The sequence below is a fragment of the Protopterus annectens genome, chromosome 10.part0, assembly GCF_019279795.1.
Source record: "Protopterus annectens isolate FY-2018-M chromosome 10.part0, PAN1.0, whole genome shotgun sequence".
NCBI lineage: Eukaryota > Metazoa > Chordata > Ceratodontiformes > Protopteridae > Protopterus > Protopterus annectens.
Window position 1 is genome coordinate 629234774 of NC_056744.1, and position 13153 is coordinate 629247926.

The window sequence follows — 13153 nt, forward strand, 5'->3', positions numbered from 1 at the left end:
ATGTTATCTTGAGATAGCACAGTCTCACTCTACAGGCATCTCACAGCCTCTTGGAACAAAATTGTGTGACAGACGAGCTGAGCAGGACAAGGACAGACCCTCACAAATGGAAACTAGATCAAGGGGTCTTCCAAAATGTATCTACCCGTGGGGAGTTCCTAAAGTAGATTTATTTACTTCCTTTCTGAACAATCAGCTGGCAAGATTCTGCTCCAGGACTCCATGCAAGGAGTCTGGAAGACAGATGTTTTTCCTTTACTTGGTCAGAAATATTCCTGTATGCCTTTCCACTGATTTGCAAGGCACTTCTGGAAATTCGGAACTTTCCAAAGATCATTGTGGTGACTTCTTCCTAACCCAGGCAACAGTGGTTCTTCCTTCATTAGGAACAGACCAGGAGCAAATACCACAAACTTCTTCACAGACTGGATTTACTCACACAAGATTTGAGGTGTGTGATACATCCTGACCCTAAACAACTGTAACCGATTGCCTGGATGATAGGGCATTAATACTTTTTAGGCACCTGTTTATTGAGGACATGCAGCAGAAATTAATGGAGACAAGAAAACATGCTTCCAGAAAATCATATAATAGCACATGGAAAAGGCTTTTTAGTTGGTGCCAACATCCATTCAGGGCTAGTGTTTCTCTTGTGTTACAATATTTCTTAGAGTTACAGTCCTATGGCCTGTTCTGCATTTCTGCTTATAGATCCCTCACTTTCAATGCATTCTCATGTGAAAATGTTTTTAAAATGGTTTTGCAGAAGAAACCTCCCAGAAAACCAGTGGATTCTCCTTGAGATATTAATTTTCTGTTAGAGAAGCTAACACTTGCACCATTTGTAATAACTCATAAGACTGACTTGAGGTTCTTAACATGGAAAACAGTTTACCTCATTGCTTTGACTTCTGTAAGAAGAGTGTCTAATTTAAAAGCTGCTAGGGTCAACTTATCTCATTTTACATGGAGATAAGCTTACTTTAAGCCAATCTATCCATTTCCTTGTCTTCTTTCCAGAACCTAAAAATGAGGGAGAAAGGATGCTTCATGCCTTGGATGTCCACAAACAACTCGGGTACTATCTTGACAGAACAAAGTCTTTCAGAACTTAGCAGCTGTTCACTTCTTGTGATTGTAAGAAGGTACAACCTGTATCAAAGCAGACTAATTTCAAATGGTTATCTTAGGCTATTACCTTTTGTTGCTATCACCACAACAAAACTATTCTAGGCAGGCACACTCTATCAAGGCTTTGGCTCCTTTTTTTTGGAAAGGGTTGGACTCTAGAAAGTTATTTAGATGATGCAACTTGGCCCTCTGTGCATACATTTTACAAAATACTATAAACTAGAATGTCCTGAGATCACAGCTGCAGTATTAATAATGGCTGGGATACCAAAGCTTTATGTTCCAGAGGGTGTACATCTGACTTGTGACCTCAGTTCATGTGTGTCAGGCTATAAACGCAGACATATGCATGAGATCCTCAAACTTTCTCATTACCAGCCTGAATGCAGGTCTTGCATCCATTGGATTTATCCATATTTGATCATTGGTACAGTGCTTTGCTTGACAGTTGTCATATAAGTGCCCCATTGGGGAACCTTCCTTTCTTATTTCTTACTGTGCTTTAAATTTGTTATATGTTACCTAGGAGGGGTAAGTGCGAATGTGGTAGGCAGATTCCATACAAGACCTTGTACACTAAATGTTTTTTTGTGCCTAGGCCCAGAGCACGACTACAAATCCTGCTCTGTCTGTCAGTTGTTTGTCCCTAAGACCCTCAGATTGAGACTTTCCACTCTTAATACCTTCCTTGAAACTTAGCAATTGAAACACTTAGCTCAATCTAAGATGGCGGGCTCCCCGTCCTCTGACATCACCCCTCCCCTAAGAAGAAACAAAGGAGACACCAAAATGATTCACAGTCCAACATCTCTGAGTCAGATGTACCCACTGAGGGGGGGGGGGTCAAACTCAGAGTATAAAAGAGATTGCCTCTCAGGCATCCGATACAGAAACCCCATTAGAGGCCAGTATGCCCCTGAAGCCTTGCAAACTGTAGATACCTTGGACAAACCATTTCTTGTATCTCAGAGGGCCTGAAGAGAATCCCTCAGATGCTTGTATGAGAAGAGGCTCCTGGTATGCTGACTGAAATGAGACAAGACTCTGAACCTCCAACACTCATACAGGCAGACATCACTCCCTTAAAGAAAAACAAAAAACAAGCATGTGATGTCTCCTACATCTTCCAGAGGAAAAGAATGAATTGATTTCTCTCAGGGCATATTTAAAATTGTCATGGCCCTGGAGCCCCCTTCTTTTGTGACCACGCTAACTCAAGCCACACCACAAAAGCACTCTTTAGACTCATTCTCTGGACTACTCCTCACAGCTTCACTCTCCTGCAGGTTGGCACAGAAGGTTTCACAGCTGGCCACTTAGTTGACCATGACCCTCACAGCAGCTTATATTCTCTCTCTCTAGAGAATGTGTTGGTGGATTAAGAAGGGGCCTCATGGACCCCCACAAATGGACCCTAAACAGATGGGTTTTCAAAGCAGTCATACACCAGTGGGGCAGACCACAGATACACCTCTTTGCATCTTCAGAACATTACCATCTCCCTCTGTTCTGTACTCTGACCCCATCTCCTTTAGCCTGGAAGACAAACACCTTCTCCTTCCAGTGAACAGGGAGGTTCCTATATATTTACAGCGCCCCCGCCACTTATTCCAACGGTCCTACTGAAAATCCAAAAGGACGCTCCAGAACAGCTGCTTCTGGTCAAGGCAGCATTGGTTTCTCATCCTATTCCATCTGTCAAAGGGAAACTACTGAAAATTTCAGATACAACCAGACCTATTCACCCAACACAAAGGTTGGTTTCTACATGTCAACCTAACCTCTCTCAATCTCATCTCCATGGATTATTGGGTTCTGATCATGAAAAGACACTTGTTTTCAGAGGATCTGGTGCAGGTTTTACAGGAAGGCAGAAATCAACTTACTACCAGAAAATCATATACAGCCAAGTGGAAAAAAGATTCTCTCTTTGGTGCAGCAGACACAGACTGGAACTACTTTTATCTGAGGTCCCCATTGTTCTTCAAATATCTCTGTGAGCTTCTGCATTTTAGTTTGGCCTACTCATCCATTAAAGCCAGTTTGTCAGCCATCAATGCCTGTTTGCCTCTTGATCCTCCTGTCATTTCCAGGACAGAGGTCAAGCTCTTCCTGAAAGGAGTCTTGCACCTTAAGCCTCCAAGAAAACCAATTATTCCACCATGAGGTCTTAATTTTGTTCTGACAAAGTTTACTCTATCCCCCCTTTTGAGCCAGACGCATCTGTGGAAAACTGTATTTCCAAAGGCTCAAACCTCTAATCAAAGAGTGTCTGAACTCCAGGCACTCATGGTTACTTCTCCCTTTCTTATTTTCCAAAGGGACAGGGTGACACTTAGGACGAGTCCTTCTTTCATGCCTAAGGTAGTGAATGAACTGCTCCTTGATCAAGCTATTCACATACCTACTCTCTTTTCCAGCTCTCAGAATAAGGGAGAAAGAATCTTACACTCTCTAGACATTCACAGGTAGCTTAGGTTCTGTTTGGACAAAACAAAGACTATCAGAAAAATTGACCAATTATTTGTTTCCTTTATGGATGCCAGGCTGGGTCAGCCAGTCATATAGCAAACTATTGCATCCTGGATATTGAAGGTCATCTCTTTCTGCTTCTTACAACATAGTAATTTTTTGCCTTCTTGCCCTAAAGCACGTTCCACTTGGGCAGCTGCCTCTTCAAGTGCCTTCCACAAGGGTGTTGATGCCACGCCCATCTTGGAAGCTGCCACTTAGTCCTCTGTGAACACCTTCACCAAGCACTACAAAATTGTTGCCTTCTCCAGATCTAAGGCTGCCTTTGCTATATTAGTCCTCTCTGGTCTCCTAGACAGCTCCTCTTCACTCTAGCCATCCACCCCACTTTTCTCTTCTCTCCTGTCTCTTCTTCCTTTAACTCTGAGAATCACCCATCTGTTATGAATACTGCAACAGTGATTTCAGTTAGGACATAGTACAGTTGTGTAAGAACTTACAATAACAGTAAATGCCAAACTGATCACTGTTGCAGTATTCATTTCCTCCTTCCTTCCCCTCAACTTACTTAGTTTCCTTCTCTCAGTTGTCTTCAGGTCATTGGCTTGGAGATGGTCTGAGGATCTTCTGCGTACATCGGACATACACCCTCAGGAATGTAAAGCTTTGGTACCCTGGCCAGATGTTAGTAATGAAGACCCATCTGTTATGAATAGTGCAACAGTGATCAGTAGGACATTAACTAAGGTAAGTTCTTACACAACTGTACTTTTCCATGTTTTAGACAGACTTTACTAGGACCATTCCCCAAGGGCTCCTGGGCCCTTCCCATTCCACCTCCCCTTTAAGCTATGGTAATCTACCCATATAGCTTAGGCTACTGCAGCAGTCATCATAATGATGAACATGATACAGTTATGTAAGTAAAATTACCAAAACAGTACACATTTGAATAATCATTGCTACAGTTAGCTGCTCCCTCCCTCCATCCCCCTTATTTTTGTATGTATTTTTTTTTTTTTTTGCCAGGGTGTGAACATGTAATTTTTCTTTTCCTAGCAGTATCTTCTCAGGGCTTGTCCTTCTTCTCTCAGCTGGCATGAAAGCAGTGAAAAGCCTGATACCAACCCTGACTTTTAGTCAGCTCAACTAGAACCAACTAACAGTTTTGGAACTTGGAAGGTGCCCTTAAGCTTTGGAAGCTGTTGTATTCCATGCAGGGTATAACCCCTATATAGCTTAGGCTACTGCAGTAGTGATCATTCAGACATCTATTGTTGAGATAAGTTTACTTACGCTGTATTTTTATTTACATAAAGCAGCAAAGGCTGCTATCACCGGCTTGGATAGCCACAGCCCACATCCTCTCTTCACTGTTTCACTGGGAACCAGGCTTATTTTAAAATACTAGTGATCTACACTTGCTTATCCATTTGCTAGTATGCAGCCAGTTGTTTTTTCCTTGAAGGACAAATTGCCAGTGTACATGAGATTTCCCTTTCCCCATGTTAGTGCAACCTAGGATTTGTTATATATAACTAGCAGGGATGGGGTTGACCCATACTGAAAAGAGTTTTTCTTGTGAGTTTTTTTTTTATTATTGAAGCTGTTTGCTTTCAGGAGGTTTCACTCATTTGTGATTGCTCTTGCCTGAGGTGACAGCAAGTGAGTTACATATTCCTGTCTTACTGCTAATGACAAGCCTCCTGTTATCCCAGAGAAACAGCATGCCATCTGGGAACCTCCGTCCTACCTGCCAGGAAGTTCATACTAATCCTTTCTTGATGGCATTATCATGTGCCTGACCTATTACTCAATCTTGGGTTGCCTGGACTGTCGTCAGAGATTTATTGCTCTGCACCATGGAGCTGGCTGTCTTCCACCTTGGTCTTATTTGAAAGTTTACTCTTAACAAACTTCCTTAGTCAGCTCTTATGATATATTTAGCTGCATATGTTTTTCCTCAGTTTGAATTGTTGAAAATTATTCCCTCAGGCTTCTTTACAAAAGAGGAAATATTGATATATAAATGAAACATGTACTCTATTGTTTGACAACAACTATGGAAAAAATGTAGGAAAAATAATGTGTTGCATTTTTTCTTACTTTTTGAACATTTAAAACATATTTTCACATATATTAATAAAGTAGTGTACTGGCTAATGTGTTGCATTTTTTCATTAAGTTTTTTCTTACTTTTTGAACATTTAAAACATATTTTCACAGATATTAATAAAGCAGTGTACTGGCTTAACGAGATTCAGTAATCAGGTAGGACTGCTTATTTGTTTTGTATTGCTTGGATTAATGCTCAGTTGTTCTTTATTAGGATGATGAAAATGCAAACCTAAACAGTCGTATAAAAGATCTGGAAGAGGAACGATGCAGACTGCAGAGAACAGCTTCTTTTCAACAGACACAGAGTGAAAAGTATAAAGCCATGTCAGAAGAGACCAATAAGAAAAATAATGGATTACAGCTGCAAATGACTACCTTACAGAAGGTACTGTATATGGTGTAAGCATTTTCAGCATTTTACTACCATGAAGGAAAAGTGAAAACATGTAAGTACCATCTTAGGTAGTCACTTCATAGGTTCATAGATTAGTACTAGGCTAATTGCCCTTGTGAGCCATTTTAAGCCTAGCCAATTATCCCGTGTGAGACTCAAACCCTGCACCTTGTGTTTGTAAGTCAAACACCTTAACCATTAGGCCACCCTCCCAACCCTTCAACTTACAAGTCTTCCCCATGCTCATTTGAAGCAGTCTGCTGCTCTGATCTTGTGGTAGCAAAACATTTGAGGTACTCATCACTGTTCACTGAAATGACTCTTAAATTGTCATGATATTGAAACATCTATATCATGTCCTTGTGTTCATTCTGTTTTTCATTGTAACCACCTGCTGTGGGCTTTTTGCCATCTTCAGTGTAACCACCACTTCATTTTGTTAACTGTTCCATACTTCAGTTTTGTTTCCAATAGTGAGGGGAGACCTAGAAGGTAAAATATAACAAAAGAGGGTAGATTTCTGAATAAATTTATGAAAATATTTGGTATAGATGTCAGTTCAGTAGTTGAAACTCTTGACAGAATTTATGTGGTATTTCCAAAGGTACAATAACTGGGCTAGACTAGACTGAAATTACATTTCATAGGGACATGTGCATTTAACTGAAAGCTTTGACACACATCCAGTAACTATTTCAGATCATGCGTCAATAACAGCTAAGATAAAAATGCAGGGTGATGAAGTAAAAATGAGACACTGGTGCTTCCCACTTACCTGTTAAAAATACGGGAATTTAAGGAATGGGTAATGGAAATGATTCAAGAATTATTAGGGAAGATAGGAATTTCCTCAGAAGTTATAGCTAGTGAGTGGAATAAAATAAAAGTGGAGTTCAACAATAGGGTAGAAATAAAAGAAAAAGATACATTAAGAAGTAACAAGAATTATTTAGAGTGGATGCCAAAGGCTGGAGTATTGCATAATAAGGGGAATCTCAGAGAACAAGAAGAGGTGCAACTTCAGAGTGCTAAAGAGAAAATAAAGCTGTATCTGGATAATTGGTATGTAATTCTTAAAATACTTTCTGCAACTTCATGAATATATTTTGTATGGTGGATATTGTTCTTCTTAAGAATCTGTATCCAAAATCGCACTTTCTCCTTATTTCTTGAACCCCCCAACACTTCACCATCATTCCCTTTTATTTTAAGTTATAACCTGCTTGTGTTACGTATATGAGCTGTGTAGTTGTAAAATATCCCTTCAAATCAGATAATCCTAAACCACTGTATTCTACTTGGAGTATCAACTTAACCCATTTAACTCTTACCCTCTTTCCCTCCTAAATAAATTCTTTAACTCTTTATTAATTATTGTCCACAATATTTCATCTGGTTGATAAAAATATGCCTGGCCTGTATATAGAACAAAGGAGAATAGAAAGATGTTCACTGATTGTACCTTACTATCCTTATCAATAAATAAAGAGCTTCCAGTTTCTCATTTTTTTTTGTATTATCTTTTGTTTACTGCCATAACAGAAGCCTTTGAAATCCATGCTTCTAAATACTTCATCCCATCATGTCCCCATAAAATATGGGCACTGCTGAACTAAGTTAATGGGTAGGTACGTAATTCCTGGCTACAGACTTTTTTTCCAAGATATAAAATGAATAAAGATAAATCTTGAAACGCTCTCAAAATGTTCCACAACACAGAGGGATCATTTTCTGGATTTATCAACTGCAAAACAGTATAATTTGCAAATAAAGCCAACTTTTCTTAATTACCATGCCAATTATATCCTTGAATTTCTGAGTCCCTTATTTTCTTTGCCAGTGGATCTAAATATAAAGCAAAGGGAAAAAGAGGACACCCCTGCCTGGTTCCTCTGCTCAAACACAAAGTTTTGGAGAAGAATCCTCCCACTTAATTCTTGCCTCTGACTCTTCATATATCCTTGTAATTAACCTTATTATTGTATCAGAAAATCCAAATGCTTCCATTGCCCTACTCATGAATTCCCAGCTTACTCTGTCAAATGTTTTTTTTTCAGAATTAAGACCCACCAACAGCAGCTGTAGTTTCTTACATTTCCTGCTTCCTTGTGGATCACCATTGTTCTATTAATGTTGTCAAATGTTTGCTTTCCCTCCACTTAACTACAATGATCCATATCTATCAATTTTTGCAACGCCTTTGCTATTCATTTGGCTAGTTCAATCATAAATACATTATAATCATGGTTTACAATTGAAATGGTTCTAGATAAGGCTGAATCTGCCTATCTTTTTGGGTAATACAGTTCTTGCACTGCGAGGTGCTCCTTATTCTGTAATACTTTAACCGTTTCAGCCCCTGTAAGTAATTTTTTTACAGCTTAACTGTATCTTTTTCTCTTTTATTTCTACCCTATTTTACCATTTTCATTTTATCCCACACACTTTCTATTTCTTCTGAAAAAAAATCCTGTCTTCTTTAATAATTCTTGAATAATTTCCAGTACACATTCCTTAAATTCCTTTTTAGCAGGTATGTGGGAAAGTACCAGTGTTTCATTTTTCTTCATTATCCTGCATTTTTATCTTAGTTTTTATTGGTGCATGGTCTGAAATAGTTATTAGATGTGTGTAGAAGCTTTCAATTAAATGCACATGTTCCCATGGAATATAATTTCTATCCACTCTAGACCAGTTATTATATCTTGGAGAATAATATGTAAATAGTGTCCTAGTTATTAATAGGTTCATAGGAGATTATTAGGCTAATGGCCCTAGGGCCTTTACAAGCCTAGCCGAGTACCCTAATTGACCATAGTTAGATGGTCGTTGTTTACAGAGTGATTCTATGATCTGCACTGGCTGCCTTTGCCATGAAGGCCATAGGTGTAACCCACTAGGCGAATTTGTGGTTCCACATCCAGTTGTCAAGTTTGCGCTTATAAAAGTTCATTGAGGAGCTCTATTTCACATGAAGTGGGAGGTTATTCCAGAAGAGCAGCAATCTCTGGGAGAAATATCTGTATCTCCCGCATATTTTGTTGATGTCACAGGCTAGAGTGAGATCCCTGGAGCAAGTGGCTCTTGTCCCATTTGATTTGTGGATGTGCATCATTTCCATTAAGGCAGGGTCAAGAACTGCTCTGTAGGCCAGGCACAGGTCACCCCTCAATAGCCTGTATGATACAGAGTACAGTGACAGGGCTTTCAGTCTTTCCATGAAGGTCATGTCTTGGAGGCCCTGAATTCTCTTGGTTAGAAACCTGTGTTGCAGGTGTCTGGTGAGGTACATACAGAAGTGAGCATTGTACTCAATTAGTGGTCTGATAAGGGTTGAGTCTAGCGGAGTTATGACCCCCCCTGGTCTTAGATGTGATGCCACTGTCTATGAGATGTGCAGTGTAGAAGGCCTTCTTTATAACTATGGACACATGGTGATTGAAGTTTAGATTGCTATCAACCTGCATCCCCAAGTCTTGCACCACTGTGTTTGAGCTTAGAGGGGTGTTATCTATATCATAAATAGCAGGGCCTACTTATAACGAGGCATTTTTTTTTTGTGTTTAGTTTCATTTTGTGGCCCAGGCACCAACCATTTGTCTGTGTCAGTCCCTTCTGTAGTTTGTCAACATCATTGGCGGACTCCATAATTGCACCCAGTTTACAGTCATCTGCAAGCTTGGTAAGCCACAGGCTATCTGCTTTTGACTGGACTTCAGAAAAATAGATTCCAAACAGTAGATGGCCAAGTACAGATCATTATGGTACACCACTGGTAACTGGTCTACTGGTAGAAGTGGACTCCCAGCTTTTGACAGTGTGCATAATATCTGTGAGACAGTTTGCTACCCATCTAGTGATGAACGGGTTATACCCAGCTGGGAGACTTTCTCAATGATCCCTGAGTGGGGAATTGTGTCAAATGCCTTGGCTAAATCAATACATGCGGTATGTACTGCTTTCCCCTCATCCAGGGTTTTGTTGACATTCTCAATGAAGTCAACCAGGTTTAGTAAGCAAGATCTACCCTTGACAAAACCAAACTGGGTTGGATCCAGAGTTTGAAGGTTGCCTGTATTCTGTTTGATAAGGTCCATGATGATTCTTTCCATGGCTTTGTAGGTAGGGTTGGTCAGGCTAATGGGTCTATAATTCCCAGGGTTGGTTGATGGACCCCCTTTGTGTAAGGGGATTACTGTTGGTGTTCTTCGCTCCGCTGGCACAAAACCAGTGGTCAGGCTTTGGTTAGAGAGACAGCTAAGTGGTTTCGTTAGGTGGTGTTTTAGATTGTTTAGTGAGCAGCCTATAATGTTATCTGGTTCCATAGAGGGTGTACTTTTGGCCTTGGAGAGTGCTTGAATGGCCTGTTCTTTGGCGATAATCGGTAGAGGACTGGTGTCAGGAATGCGATCGAGTATGGCTGTTGGGGGCAAGGCAGTGAAACTGTCCCCAAATCTGTCAGCTAGCAGGTTGTCTATTTCCTCAGGTTCATTGTGAGGGGTACAGTCCACTATAAGTTCAGTACACAGCTGGGTGTTCCCTTTGAGGTTCTGGATGCACCTAAAGAATGCCTTATGATTGTCTTTAGCTAGGGATGCAAGTTTATCTCATAACTAGCTTTAGAGGATTTTACATTATTCTGATTTGCTTGTTTAAGCAGTGTAGGGTAATCTTCCTTTAGTGATTAAGTTCCCCCTTGTTCTTAGATATCAGTTTCTTTCTTTTTTTTTATATAACTTATACTTGCTGTCCACCAGGGTGACCTGTTTTTACAAGAGGACCTGGGTTTAGTCCTATCAGGTACAGCTGAGTCAATGCATTTGTTTAAGTGGCTATGTAGGCCATTTGTGTAGTTTTCTGCATAGGAGTCGTTGCCTGTGTTAGCAGGAGCTTTGAAACCATATATACCATCACTTAGTAGTCGATAGTTTGCTTTGGAGAAATTTTTCAGTTTTTTAGCTCCTGTGGGGGTGTCAGGTTTAAGCTTTACTCCAAACGAGACAGATTTATGGTCTGACTTAACTGAGGGGAGCAACACACTGGGGGTAGTGCAATAACTCCCCCCCCCCCCATGTAGGTGAATACTTGGTCTAGGACATTTAAGCACCTTTTGCGGGTGCAGACTAACTGTTCCAGTGCATTTGAATTAACAAAGTCCAGAACCTCAGAGCAATTGTCTTTGTGCTCATATAGGTCACCTAATCGATAGATGGGTAGTTGAAGTCACCCGTGACCTAGGTGTTTGGCTGTATATTGAGCATTTCTAGCTGGTCCAGGTAGGTGGTGTGTTTCTCCTGGTTCATTTGATGTAGTAGGGTATTTTACCTATAGTTATTTGTACCTGTTGTAACTCAAGAGATTCGTACTGTCTTGCCAGTAGTGGGGTGTATTTGGATTTAATGAAAATGGATACACCTCCACCTTTGGTTCTTTCACATTCATTTTGGAGTCTGAATGTGTGGAAGGCATTGTAGCCCTTCACGCTGGAGTGGTCTCCAAGTGTCAATGACTATACAGACGTCAGCATCTTCCAAGGTGAGGAGTGCTTCCAGGGAGTGCAATGTACTGTTTGGCTCCTAGCATTAGGCAGCATGACCTTGAGTATGTCTCTTGTGTATTTTTTGTACACTGGACCTTTTGTTGTTTTGACATAGCTTAAAAAAGGCTCTATGTGGGAGGGAAGCATCTTTGCTAATATCCTAAAGCCTTGAGCAGATAGGTGAAGGCCATCTCTGGCAAAGCATCAAGGTCTATCAGCTGCATCTTCCCAGGATGACAGATACTGGATTTCCTTTGAGTGACACCAAAAGCTAAGCCAATTGTTGAAATCAATCATTTTCTGTCTGTACTGTGTCATCATCCTAGGTGAAAGTAGACTGCTGCTTAGGGCCAGGGACATACCTGCCAGGCATACATAATCTGAGAGTTCTATTATGCCTTTCTTCGTATAGTCCAGAGAGGTATATCTCAAGTCATTCACTCTAACATGTACTATGACAGTGTAATAAAAGTAATTGCTGATGAATGGCTTGAGTGCGTGCATGACTTGACTGATCCTGGCATTTGACAGGCAGCTGATTGTGATCTTCTCCTTGTCTAGCCTGGTGAGTGGGACATCTGTGTGTCTCACTGTTGAGTTGCCTGTGACCAGGACATTTTGTTTTAAAGTGTTTTGCTTTAGAGGCTTAATTGCTGAGATGCTGCTGTGTGTTATGTCTTACTACTGAATTCATATCTTCCATACCAAATATATATAGCATTATACTTACCTGACATCATCTTCCTCACAGAAACATGGCTTAAACCACACATTAAAAATGAAGACGTACTTCTCCCTGGTTATAGCATACTACGAAAAGACCATATAGCTAAAAGAGAAGGTGGAATTGCTCTCCTATATCAGAACAACATCAATGTTGAACTATTTAACATAGAAAGCCCTGCATTTAATAATGCAGAGATCCTACTTGCTAAGGTAAGACTAAATACACAAAAACAGCTAAATACCTTCGGCTCATATATCCCTCCAGGAGATAACATCACAACCCTAGAATCTCTTCTCCAATGGACATCAGAAACCCTCCCCCATGAAACCATTATACTAGGCGACTTTAATATTGATTGGACCTCACTTAAATCACCCCACCCCCTCAAATCATATTAACCTTTATGGATTCTCACAGCTTATACAAATGCCTACCAGGATAGACAAAACCTCAAAAAAGAATCAGTACTAGCTTGGATTCTCACCAATCGCCCATCTTTCACCCATAATTTTGGTACACTACCTGACACTCTAAGTGACCACCTCCCAACCTTCTTCATCAGATACCAAATGGCTGATGACCTTAATACAGCCCTTAAACACTCTAACTAATCCCTCTTTTAACACTTCCTTTAGATGAAGCAGTTGAGTATTTCAACGCTATCTTCTTAGACCTTCTCAACCAACTTTGCTCTACCAAGACAGATCCGCACTAAAACCATCTATTCCCCATGGCGTACCAAGAGCACTAGGCAACTGGACAAAGCATG

The 13153-nt window shown here is 40.4% G+C and overlaps 1 protein-coding gene across 1 annotated transcript in view; it reads left to right on the forward strand.

Annotated features, from left to right (window-relative positions):
* The window catches only part of TEX9 (testis expressed 9), a 1071864-nt gene that overhangs the window by 909925 nt on the left and 148786 nt on the right, over positions 1–13153 (forward strand). The window contains exon 9 of the mRNA XM_044085454.1: positions 5936–6109. Coding sequence (XP_043941389.1) covers positions 5936–6109 — 174 coding nt within the window. The remainder of the gene's footprint in view (positions 1–5935; positions 6110–13153) is intronic.